The 13,586-nt window shown below is 34.2% G+C and overlaps 1 protein-coding gene and 1 long non-coding RNA gene across 2 annotated transcripts; both read right to left on the bottom strand.

Annotated features, from left to right (window-relative positions):
* Positions 1–6,100: 6,100 nt before the first annotated feature.
* LOC112489597 (uncharacterized) lies at positions 6,101–7,800 on the bottom strand. Its single transcript, XR_003053879.3, has 2 exons — positions 6,893–7,800; positions 6,101–6,719 (listed from the first exon to the last, which is right to left on the bottom strand). It is a non-coding gene; the product is annotated as an uncharacterized LOC112489597 (long non-coding RNA).
* Positions 7,801–9,221: 1,421 nt separating this feature from the next.
* On the bottom strand, positions 9,222–9,626 carry LOC132804990 (uncharacterized mitochondrial protein AtMg00820-like). The gene has a single exon (XM_060819576.1). It carries the CDS (start codon positions 9,624–9,626, stop codon positions 9,222–9,224), a length of 405 nt encoding a protein of 134 aa, XP_060675559.1.
* Positions 9,627–13,586: the final 3,960 nt, after the last annotated feature.

Raw genomic sequence — 13,586 nt, 5'->3', positions numbered from 1 at the left:
ATAAGACTTGCAAGGTTCAACAGAAAATAAAATGTGAATATGAAAAACAAATAAAAATTTTATTAGGATTGCAACTTTTAAAAGCAAACAAACTAATCATTGAAGCAATAAGAAGTGAAAATACAACCTTTTATCAAACTTATGTGTGGAATTGGTCAGTAAGTCCTTGTTGTGTGGTACAATTCTACGTGAAGAGCATGGACAAACTGTTTTATACTTTTAGATCAATGGAATATATGTTCATTGGATTGCTACATGGGTATATTTTAATATGAACAATAAAAAACAAAAATTAAATAGGAAAAAATATCAGAATATGAACGGGCGATGCAGTATGAAGGAATTGGGTCGCCATATTGATTTTGAAAGGGTACCGGCGACGTGTGTTATAGTAACTATGTCGCTAGTTCTTCTTATTATTTTTTTAAAAAAAATGAAATTTAATGTACTTGCAGATTTAAACACAAAACAAACTGTACTTAAAAAATAATATCATTCAAGAGGGGAAAACAAAACCATTATATTGACAGGTGACGTGATTGGATTCACTTGCGTCTCCAGTTCAATAAGTTTTATCAAACAACATAGAGACTTGCAAATTTAAACGGAAAATAAACTTCACTTTTAAAACTTAAATAATTCGAAATATAAAATATAAATTAACAGGCGACTCTGCATGAGTATGTTACATCGCCGGTTTCCTGAAAATTTTTGGTACCCTTTCAAATTTTACGCGTGCCTTTGAATCCCTTTTCTTTTCTACAACTACATGAAGTACACTATCTAATAGATGTAGAGTTGGAAGCAATCTACGGGGAATTCAAGAGTTGGATCTTTCGGGTTTAATTTTCAATTTCCTTCCCTTTGTTGGGAAGCTGGGGTTCTCTATTTTGCCCTCGTGGTTAGTTGGGTTTCTTCTTCCTTCGTCTCCATCGCCTAGGTGAGTTTCATTTTTTTCTTTGTGATTAATGGTGGCATGTGGTGGGTTGTTTTTTTTGTTTTTTGTTTTTCCATTTCACCTGCAGGTTAGGTTTGGTTGGGTTTTCATAATCTTGCTTTTGTCGATATTTTGTTTGTTATATTGCTTGACATTGTTTTGCTTAAAGATTGATAGGAAAATGGATAAATCGTGGATAACAAAAGATAGAACATCAAACCATTTTGCTAACGGTATGAAGGAATTTTTGAAATTTAGCATGGAGAATGCCAATGATTGTAATGCCATACGGTGTCCTTGCATGAAATGTGGGAATATGGAAATCCATTCTATTAGGGATATTAAAGGTCATATATTTTGGAATGGGTTTGATGTCAATTATCGGAGATGGATTTGGCATGGTGAATCATGTAATGATGGTATTGGACCATCTTCTCATTTTGATAATATTAATATAGAATTTAATGGAAATGATAGTGGTAGTGAGGAAGGCGTGGCTTTCAATAACTTACAAATGACCCGTGCTGTCTTTGATCATTTTGATAATAATCCTAATGAATTTGCTAAGTTATTGGAGGATGCAGAGAAACCTTTGTACCGAGGTTGCACCAAATTTACCAAGTTATTGGCCTTGGTTAGATTGTATAACTTAAAGGCAAGATATGGATATTCTGATAAGAGCTTCGATGTATTATTGCAATTGTTATCCGATATGTTGCCAACAGATAATGTGTTGCCAACACCTATGTACAATGTTAAGAAGACTTTGAGTGCTTTGGGAATAGAGTACACCAAGATCCATGCATGTCCTAAAAGTTGTATTTTGTTTAGGAAGGAATATGTGGACCTTAATGAATATCCTAAATGTGGATCTTCTAGATGGAAAATTGGTAAGAATGGAGTTGTTAGCAATATTCCAAATAAAGTTTTATGGTACTTTCCTATTATTTCACGTTTTCAAAGAATGTTTCATAGTGTTGAAACGGCTAAGAATTTGACATGGCATGCCAATGGGAGAAAGGTTAAGATAGGAGAAATGCAACACCCTGCGGATTCTCCATCTTGGAAGTTGGTTGATCGTTTATGGCCAAACTTTGCATCAGAAGATAGGAATTTGAGACTTGGGATCGCGGTCGATGGAGTTAATCCACATAGTATGTTGAGTAGTAGGTATAGTTGTTGGCCTGTGATGACAGTTGTGTATAATCTTCCTCCTTGGTTGTGTATGAAGCGGAAATTTATGATGTTGAGTCTTCTCATTTCTGGACCCAAATAACCCGGCAATCATATTGATGTATACATGAAGCCATTAGTTGAAGACCTGCAGAAGTTATGGAATGAGGGTGTTAGTGTCTTCGATGCTTATCGTCAAGAGAAATTCACTTTGAAGGCAGTGTTGCTATGGACTGTAAATGATTTTTTAGCTTATGGTAATTTATCCGGTCATGCAGTGAAAGGATATTATGCTTGTCCAATTTGCAGTGAAAATACCTTTGCTAGAAGGCTAAAGCATGGGAAAAAAATGAGTTTTACCGGGCATAGAAGATTTCTTCCTCCAAATCATTGCTACAGAAGGCAAAAGAAGGCTTTCAATGGATTTCAAGAGTTTGGAGTGCCTCCAATACCGTTGACTGGAGAAGAAATCTTAGCTAAGTTGAATGCAATAAGTTTTGATAACTCAAACAAAAGGAAAAAGGACTGTTGATGCTGAAGAATGTTAGAAGAAGAAGTCCATTTTTTTCAAATTGGAATATTGGCAATTTCTCCGTGTGCGACATAATTTAGATGTCATGCATATTGAGAAAAATATTTGTGAGAGCATATATGGTACATTACTCAATATTCCTGATAAGACGAAGGATGGAGTTAATGCTCATTTAGATTTACAAGAAATGGGTTTGCGGAAAGACTTAGCCCCTAAATAGCAAGGAAATTGAACTTTCCTACCACCTGCTTGCTATACATTATCAAAGCAAGAGAAGAAATTGTTTTGTAAGTGTTTAGCGGACTTAAGGGTTCTAGATGGTTATTCGTCAAACTTTAGAAATCTTGTTTCAATGGAGGACTTAAAGTTGGTAGGATTGAAATCTCATGATTGTCATACATTGATGCAACAACTCTTGTCTCTTGTAATTCGTGCAATCCTTCCTAAAAATGTGAGACATGCAATTGCAAGACTTTGTTATTTTTTTCAATGCAATTTGCAAGAAGTCCATCATTGTTGCTGAATTGGACAAAATTCAAAACGATCTTGTTACAACTTTGTGCCTTCTAGAGAAATTCTTTCCACCATCTTTTTTTGATGTAATGGTTCACCTCACTGTACATTTGGTTCGAGAGGTCAGATTATGTGGACCAGTACATTTCAGATGGATACCCGTTTGAAAGGTACATAAAAGTATTGAAAGGTTATGTTCGAAATAAAAATTGGCCAGAATGTTGTATTGCCGAGAGTTATATTTGTGATGAAGTGATTGAGTTTTCTAGTGAATTTTAAAAAGGGTTAGAGGCAGTTGGAAACCCCATCGGTAGATATCAAAACTTAAATGATGAAGATGATGTTGGTGCCCCCATTAAAGGTGGAAAAAATCAATCAATTGATCAACAACTTTTGCAGCAAGTCCATAGATATATACTTTCAAATGCACCAGAAGTGGCACCCTATGTCAGGTGCGTATATACATGTTAATGTACAAATTAGTTGATATTTTGAATATATATATTAAGATTATAAATTACTTGATATTTTGAATATATTAATATGCATAAATAAGTTGATATTTTGAATATATTTATTAATTACAAAAACTTTTCTTTGTTTTAGTATTCATTTTGAGGTCTTGAAGTCAAGCAAAACAAATCGAGGAAAAAAAGCAAAATGGTTTCAAGATGAACACAAACGTACATTTATTTACTGGTTATGTGATAAGGTATGGAGAAGTTAAATATTTAATATCGTATCATTGTTTTAGCTTTAGCTTTAGTGAATAAATAATTTTCATATTTTTGTCAATTGACTAGATTGAACAGGAGCGAAGTCAACCAAATTACACAGTTTTTGAAATATTGAGATGGATAGCCCATGGTCCACAATGGATAGTAACGAAACATGAAGGATATGAGATTATAGGGGTTCAATTCAACACTTTAGATAGGGATATTAAGCGGGTCACCCAGAATAGTGGTGTCAAAGTAATTGCCAAAAATGAGCATTTTGCTAGTGCTAAGGATAATAACCCAATTTTTGTTGAGATGGCATACTACGGGGTCATAAGAGAAATTTGGAATGTTAATTACACTGTGTTTCGAGTTCCTATGTTCAAGTGTGATTGGGTTGACAGCAGCGGTGTGAAATTTGATGAGATGGGATTTACATGTGTTAACTTAAATAAAATTGGATATAAATCTGACCCATTTATTATGGCTTCACAAGTTCAACAAGTATTTTATGTTGAAGATCAACTTGATTCGAGATGGTTAGTTCTTTTAACTCCACCACAACATCGTACTTTTGTTGAAGAAGAATTGGTTGAAGAAGATGTTCTTGGCGATACTACGATGGCTCACAATCCATTTGTCATACAGTTGCCAAGTGTTGATGAAAATGATAATGAGGATGAATGCGAGAGTGGCTACATTCGTAATGACTGTGAGGGGCTATGGATAACAAATACCTTCTAAATAAATTGGTACGTAGACTTATTTATATGTTTTAAGCAATATTTATGACATTTATTATTATTCATTTAATTAATTTTGTTATTCGCTTTCATAAGAACAACGATAATAGTCTTTAAATTTTCATCTACTAATTTATTACTTTTTCATACTTAATATATATTTATTTTGCATAAGTGTTTATAAATTTATTATTTTTTCATATGCAGTATGAGGGTGTGTGATATCGTCAACAAGGTGATGGCAACTTCCATCTCAATGAATATGCAATTCATGGAGATTTAGTTAATAGTGCTTTTGCTTTTGCATATACAATAGTATAAGGAATTGTAAAAATATTTCATGAGATACTATTTAATTTATTTGATAGTTATTTTGTTATGCAAATGTTTAGTTTCAATTTTTGTATTCTAATTACTTTGAATGAAGCTAATTTTAATTTTTTTTCTGTTTATTATTTTTTAATAAATTGTAACAAAATTACAAAAAGCAAATTAGAAAAAGGAAACGACGATGTACAAGAAGAAGGTTGACACTAAAAGGATCATTAGCGATGCATAATAGCATCAAGGTCGCCAGTTCAGAGATTTAACAACGCATAATAACAACATTGTCGCCATTTTCCAATTTTGACGATGCATAAAAACAACTTCGACCTTTAGCGACACACAATAACAACCTGGTCGCCATTTTCAACCTTTAGCGATGCTCTAGACTTGCATGACAGTTTTAGTGTATTTAAATATATAGCGAAGCAAAAAAAAGTCACTAAAGGTTAAACATATATGAAATTAGTGACTTGTAGTTTTAAGTAAAAGGCGACGTACAACTATGCAAGTCGCTAAAAATTCTACAACTTAGCGATGCATAACTTTACATAAAACAGCAACGAAGTATAATAAGTCGCTAAAAAGTCATACAATTAGCGACTCATAAATATAGGGTCGCTGTTTCTTCCATATTAGTGACGCATAGTTTACATAAAAAATGACGAAATATAATAAGTCGCGAAAAATGGTAACAATTAGCGACTCATAAATGTAGAGTCGCTGTTTCTTCCATATTAGCGACCCATTAATTTCGGTAAAACAGTGATGCAGTATGTACGTGTCGCTACAAATGCTAGAAATTAGCGACGTAAGTGTTTAGAGTCATGGATTCCACTATTTTTAGAGTCGCGAGTGTCTTTACATGTGATTTTATATGGTCGCTGTTTCGTCATAATTAGGCGACTTTGATTTATACGTCGCCATTGGTAGAATGTTTTTAGCGACAAGACGTTAGGCGACGTGGTAGAATGCATCTTTGATTATTTCATTTAGTTCATTTAATTGCGTCGCTAGTTAGCAAGTTTCCCGTAGTGTATGCTTAATGGTAAAAAATTTGCCCAATGAGTTTTGGGCAGAAGCTGTCAATTTAGCAGTTTATATTCTAAACAGGTCTCCTACAAAAGCTATACAAAATATGACTCCATATGAGGCTTGGTTCAAGAGAAAGCCACTAGTTGACCATTGAAAAGTTTTTGGTTGTGTTTGTTACTACTATATACCTTTACATAATAGGAAAAAAATTGATGAGAAAGGTGAGAAATGCATCGTCATTGGGTACACTGAAGAGTCCAAGGGATATCATTTATATAATCCTAATTCAAGGGAACTAGTAATCTCAAAAGATGTCATTTTTTATGAAAACGGAGCTTGAAAACAGAACCATGAGGAGCTACCAAAAACCCCTTATTTAAAGCATCTGGAACATCAACAAGGATTGAGGAAAATACATTTAGCACTCCACCAGAAAGTCCAAGACAGCAAGAAGACACTCCACTGGCAAGTCTAAGACAGCAGCAAAACATCAATCCGGGCACACATTCATCAACACCACCAAGGAAGGTACACTCAATAGAAAAATTTATCAAAATTGTGATGTTGCTTACATTTCCCATGAGGCACAGAAGTATGAAGAAGCTTATGAAAGATCAAGCTTGGAAAAAAGCAATGGATGAAGAATGGATAAAACAAAATTCAATAAGGATGGTTCAATTCAAAAACATAAGGCAAGGCTTGTGGCCAAAGGGTGCTCGCAACAGCCTCCGAAACTTCTGCACCTGTAGTAAGAATGAAAACCATAAGGATTGTTTTAGCATTTGCTGCACAGATGGAACTTCAAGTTTTCCAACTAGATGTCAAATATGCATTTTAGAATGGACAAATTGAAGAAAAATTGCATGTTGAACAGCCACTTAGTTATGTTGTCAAGGGAAAAGAAAACAAGGTTTACCATATTTAGAAGGCTTTATATGGGGACTGAAGCAAGCACCTCATGTATGGAATAGTAGAATTGATCAATATTTTCAGCAACATGGTTTTCGAAAAGTCCAAATGAGCCATCACTTTATGTGAAAATGCAAGGTACACATAATTTTCTCATTGTATGCCTTTATGTTGATGATTTAATTCATATGGGAACCAGTAATCAAATGATTCAAGATTTCAAAAAAGCTATGATGAAGGAATTTGAGATGATTGATCTTGATCTTATGAGGTATAATTTGGGCGTTCAAGTAAAGGAACAGCCAGGAAGAAATTTTTTGTCCCAGGAGAAATATACAGATGATTTGTTGAAAAGGTTTAATTTGCCTAAATGCAATGTTGCACAAACTCCCATGAGCCCAAGTGAAAATATATCTAGATATGATGGAAAAATAAAATTTGATGAATCAATTTATAGGAGCCTTGTTGGATTACTTATTTATTGGACAAAAACAAGGCCAAATATTGTTTTCTCTGTCAGTGTTGTTTCCAGATTCATGGACAGCCCAAGCAAGGAGCATTTTGCAGCAGCTAAAAGGATTCTAAGATATATAAAATGAACAAAGAATTTTGGCATCTTATACAAGAAAGAAGAACAAAGTAAACTGAAAGGTTACACAAATGGTGATTGGGCAGGTTCTATTGTTGATAGAAAAAGCACTTGTGGCTATGTGTTTTGTTTGGGAACAAAAGTCACATCTGGGTCAACAAAGAAGCAAAAGATTGTATCGTTGTCATCTACAGAGGCTGTTGGATAATATGCAGAACGTATTTAAAATTGGAGACTTTGATAAAATAAAGGAGGTTAAAGAAAGAGTGAACCCAAGACAATACAATTGAGAGGAAGAGAATTAAGGCTCTCTCTTTTTACAAAATGGGATCAAATTTTACAACAAGCCTAAATGCATATATATAGAAGAGAAAAGGCGGTGGAATTCCAATTGAAATTGAATTCTCCTTTGGTGGAGTTCAACTTGCAATTGAATTCTTCTAAGGTAGAGTTCAAATTGAACTTGTCTTCTCCTAAAGTGGTAGAGTTTAAATTGAATTTGTCTTCTATCATGATAGCTTCTACTCTGTCAACAAAAGTGGCTTAATGGATAAGGCCAATGATGCTTCCTTGCTTAAGTCATCCTCTCATCCTCTTACAAACACTTTGCCATGAAATTACAAATTATTATTTTACTTTTTAACACCCCTGTTTAGTTTGTAATTTTGGCAAAGCTGTTGAAGTCTTCTAGCTTCTCCGTTGTTATCAGCTTTGTAAAAATGTTTGCTAGTTGCTTAGATGTGTTGAGAAATTCAAGTTTAATTTCTTCTTCTTCAACCAAATATCTAACGAAGTGATGTTGAATTTCTATGTACTTTGTTCTGCTATGGAACATTGGATTTTTTGTCATTGCTATTGCTGATATATTATCACACCTGATGATTGTTGGAGCAGTTTCTTGATGTTGCATGTCTGATAAAATTCTTCTGAGCTATACTGCTTCACTTTGCTGCATCTGTAGCAGATATATATTCTGCTTCTGCAGAAGATAATACCACGGTCCTTTACTTCTTTGATGACTGAGAAATTGGTTTTGTACCCAAGCATAATAAATATCCTAAGGTGCTTTCGTGGTCATCTATAGAGCCTGCCCAGTCACTGTCTTTATATCTAATGAGCTTGTTATCTGCTTCTTTGGCATAGTTAATTCCAAGCTTTCTGGTACCTTGTAGATAAAGAAGAATTCTCTTTGCTACAGTGTAGTGTTTGTTACTAGGCTCGTGCATGAATCTGGAAACATAACTAACAGCAAAAACAATATCTGGCTTGGTATTTGTTAGACAAATGAGGCATCCGACTAAACTTCTATAATTTTTTGCATCAACTTTCTCTGTGCCATCATTCTTACGTAACTTTTCATTTAACGCCATTGGCGTAGATACTGGTTTACATTTGTCCATATGAAACTATTTGAGAAGATCATTTAAATATTTTTCTTGAGAAATAAATATTTCTCCTTTTGCTTATTGAACTTGGATGCCAAGAAAATATTTCATCAAGCCAAGATCTGTAATCTCATATTCTTTCATCATTGCACTTTTGAATTCTTCTACCAGTTTTTGATTAGCACCAGTATAAATCAAATCATCAACATATAAGCAGACAATGAGAATATCTTGCACACTTTCCTTTTTGACATATAAGGAAGGCTCACTTGGACTCCATTAAAATCCATTTTATTTGAAGTATGAATCCGTTTTGCTGTTCCAAGCTCGTGGTGCTTACTTTAGTCCATATAGTGCCTTCTTTAATTGTAAGACTTTGTTTTCTTTTTCTTTGATGGTGTAGCCCAAAGGTTGTTCCACATATACTTCCTATTTGAGTTCTCCATTAAGGAAGGCAGATTTGACATCCAGTTGATAAAGGGTGCCTCCATTTGAGTAGCTAATGCGAGGACTGTTCTAACAATTTCCATTCGAGCAACTGGTGCGAATGTCTTGTTGAAGTTGATTTCTGGCTGTTGCGAATAACCTTTGGCTACTAGCCGTACTTTGTACTTTAGAATTGTTCCATCTTCTTTGTACTTGGGTTTGTAGATCCATTTGAGTCCAATAACATCTTTGCCTTCAGGTAGATCCACTAGTTTCCATGTATCATTTTTTTTCACTTGTTGCAATTTCTTCATCCATTGCTTTAATCTAAATATCTTCATTTATTGCTTCTTCAAAATTTTGAGGCTCACATGACAAAAATGCCATATTAGTAGATTCACAGATATCTACAAGTGAGTGTACCTTTCTTGGCAGTGATTCATCATCTGAAGATATATCCATTCTTTGGATTGGGCTTGGAGTTTCTTAACTTGCGCTTGGACCAGGGTCTTAACTTTGATAGGACCCACCCCGGGAATCTTCCCAGCATCTCCTGGGTGGTCCCGCCTAGTGAAGTGCCACCGGACAATCTCTAGAGAATATCCAATGGAACCTCACCTTAAAACGTGGACAAAGAACACATGCATTACTAATAATACCTCAATATATAAATATAAATAAATCCACAACAGCACAAAATTCACAACCGACCTATTGTACCATAGGCCATAACTACACCCATAAGTAATATGATCTCTACTGAGTCCAATATTTAAATCAGAGCATTATAAGGTTGTTAAAAACGTTTAGAAGTACAAATAAGAAATAAACGATGTCCGAAAAGATAAAGGTAAGATAAAGAAAAGATAATACTGCTGCTGTCGTGGAAGGAAACGAAGTAATAAAAGGTGCGCGAGATAGACTGCTACTAACTGCCTGGACCTAGGGAAACAAATTTAAACAAAAATCTCAATGAGTGGTAGAGTATAATAGAAAAATATTAATTTATTTCCATAAAAATCTTTCTCTCAAGACCTCTCATTTCGCTCTTTTGAAAAGTTCCCTGTTTAAAATCATTTCACTAAACCCGAATTTGTACCCCAAAATTATAATCATGAAATGGATGCTCAAAATATATAAAATAAACAACAATATAATATTACAAAATGCCTTAATTGAAATATAAACATTTAGCATAAATATTATAAATGCAGTTCCACAAAATATTTATGAAAGTGCAGTAAATCCACTTTTTTTGAAAATTAACAATGTACTCAAAATATATACAATGTACCATGCGGTGTACCAAACTGTAAACCGTGGGATATACCTATGACCCTCAATATATGAAAGGCATTGTGGAAATAAATAACCGTCAGAACGTACCAAACCTCACGGTCCGTGGCAATTAATATCCTGTGGGCTACGCCCAACCTCACGGTACCATGGCAATAATAACGTGTGGAATAAACCTAACCTCATGGTCTGTGGCAATAATATCCTGTGGGATGAGCCCAATCTCATGGTACCATGGTAAAACCCAACGTGCTATAATATAATATAATATAATACTGATCCAAGATATTGGCACTACATGGTACATCAATTTAAAAATAACCAATATAGTATCCTTAAAACATTCGTGTAAAATCGGTGATATTTTTCTCAAACGACACTGTATCACAAATCATAATTTAATATTTAAATTCCACTGCTTATTTAAATATTTCAAAATTTTCAAATCATCCTTTCATGTGAAAACCAAAAATACCACGGTGAAATGTATTCACAATAAACCGATTTTAAGCATCTAAAAATTTACAAAATATTGAGCATGCTTAAAATCATATAAATTTTCAATCTATTTCTCAAATCAATTATTTTCCAAAATAAATTAAAATCTCAATTCAAATAATAGGATATTTAATTAACATAATTTACAAGTTCACTATGAACTCATCAAAATTAAAAATCAATAAAAACCTTATTAAAATCCACATAAAATGATAACTCATATAAGTGAAAGCAGATATTATATATGCATAAAGCAATCCTTTCAATCAATTTGTATATACGTAAAATATCCAACCACACATATATATTATTCTATACACCCAAAACATTTTAAAAACAATAACCACTCACAGTACTGCAGATACTCACTCCTACTCCCCTGTAGGATTGCCTCCAAGCTTAACTTGAGTGTCTGTAATATAATAAAATATTCTTCAAGCTCCAAATAACTAAACTAAAGACACTTGTATGACCCAAATGTCTTAAATTAATTTTTTGTACTATAAAATTACATAAATTGGACACCGGACAGCCCAATTATACCGTGTGTGCTTAGGACCCCATACCCAAAATTGAGGTTTTTCCCCCGAAGCCTAATCCTTCAAAATTGAACCTCCAAATAGGTCTTAATAATATCCAATTTTACTAATCCAACTCCAATTTTAACCAATTTGACCAATGCTATCCAAACACAGCCCCAATTTATCCGATAATAAAAATGAAAAAATTATCAAACGGCCTCCGAAATTCATAAAATTTATATCCACGAAAAGCCTAAGAGACAAAGAACCCAGCAGTACGATCACCTCGGTCCAAAGATTCCCCAGTTGGAGGATTTCTCGAGTTTTTGCTGAACTTCCCATTGTCGTATCTCCCAAATGGTGAGGAATTTGGGAAAAATAACCATGGAAATGAGTTCAGAGGGTCTAAAAATGATGGGAAAGGTCTATGGGTTGGCCTGAAACGGTCGAAAAATGTGAAAATCCAGCGACCTACCTCGCCGATCGATGTTGTCTTCTCCGGCCAGATCCGAGCGCATCCAGCCGCCGTTCTCCATGAAATTTCACAGCCAAGCTCACCTCGAAGTGGTATTTCTCACTGATTGGTGCACGTACAAAGTTGGTGGCCAGAATGTGTAAAAACGGTTGTGACCTGGTTCATCGTTAAACAGGTCGGAACAATCCAATTTGGATCCACGAGTCTGGGGGAGGATTTCTCGGGTTTCGGGGGCTGAAAAAGGTATTTTGGAATTTTTTTTTCTTGTTTGTCTTGCTTACCGTGGCTTACATAGAGCCTAGGATCACTAATAAACAAAACTAGGGACTGGTTAGACATTGAGATAAAACTTATGCTTAAAATTTCTCAGAACCTTAAATTTTTATCTCTAACTTAGAATTTGACGTGCCACCAGTCTATGAAATTGTATCGACTGGATCTATACAACATTACCTCAGTCAAACAAAAAATATTGATCATAGAAAAAGTCAACTTGGACCCATATATGATTCACTTGGTCAAACTGGTTAAACTTAGTCAAACTTGATCAAGCTGTTAAAATATGTGTATTTTGGTATAGGGTGTTACAATTTGGTTGAGAATTTGACTTGTCCTGAATAGGAATTTCTTCAAATATTTTTGCTCCTATTTTAGGAGCGCTTTCCCAATTCCATGCTGCTGATTCGTCAAAGATAACATCTCTAGAATTTATCAGCTTAGTTGTTTTTGGATTGTATAGTTTGTAACCTTTTGACTCACTGCTATAGCCAAGAAATATATATTTCTCTCCTTTTTCATCAAAATTTTCTCTGTATTGTGAGAAAACATGTGCATAAGCTATGCATCTAAATATTTTTAAAAGTTGTACCTGGGGCTTTTGTTTATGCCATGCTTCATATGGAGTCTTGTTCATGATAGCTATGATACCAAATTTGTTGGATAATATGCAAAACGTATTTAAAATTGGAGACTTGGATAACATTAAAATTGGAGACTTGGATAAAATAGAGGAGGTTAAAGAAAGAGTGGACCCAAGACAATACAATTGAGAGGAAGAGAAGTAAAGCTCTCTCTTTTTACAAAATGCGATCAAATCTTACAACAAGCCTAAATGCATATATATAAAGGAGAAGAGGTGGTGTAATTCAAATTGAAATTAAATTCTCTTTTGGTAGAGTTCAGCTTGAAATTGAATCTTCTAAAGTAGAGTTCAAACTGAATTTGACTTCTCCTAAAGTGGCAGAGTTCAAATTGAATTTGTCCTCTATCATGATAGCTTATACTTTGTCAAAAAAATGGCTTAATGGATAAGGCCAATGATGTTTCCTTGCTTAGGTCATCCTCTTACAAACAATTTGGCATGAAATTACAAATTATTATTATAATAATTATTATTTTACTTTTTAAAAGAGGCAAAGTACATTTCATCAACTTCGACAGCTTGTGAAGCAATATGGCTTAGAAGACTTCTATAAGATTTGCACGAAGAGCAAGAAGCTGCTACTATTTTT

This window comes from Ziziphus jujuba, chromosome 8 (assembly GCF_031755915.1).
Source record: "Ziziphus jujuba cultivar Dongzao chromosome 8, ASM3175591v1".
Classification (NCBI taxonomy): domain Eukaryota; kingdom Viridiplantae; phylum Streptophyta; class Magnoliopsida; order Rosales; family Rhamnaceae; genus Ziziphus; species Ziziphus jujuba.
This window is presented reverse-complemented; position numbering and strand designations above follow the sequence as displayed.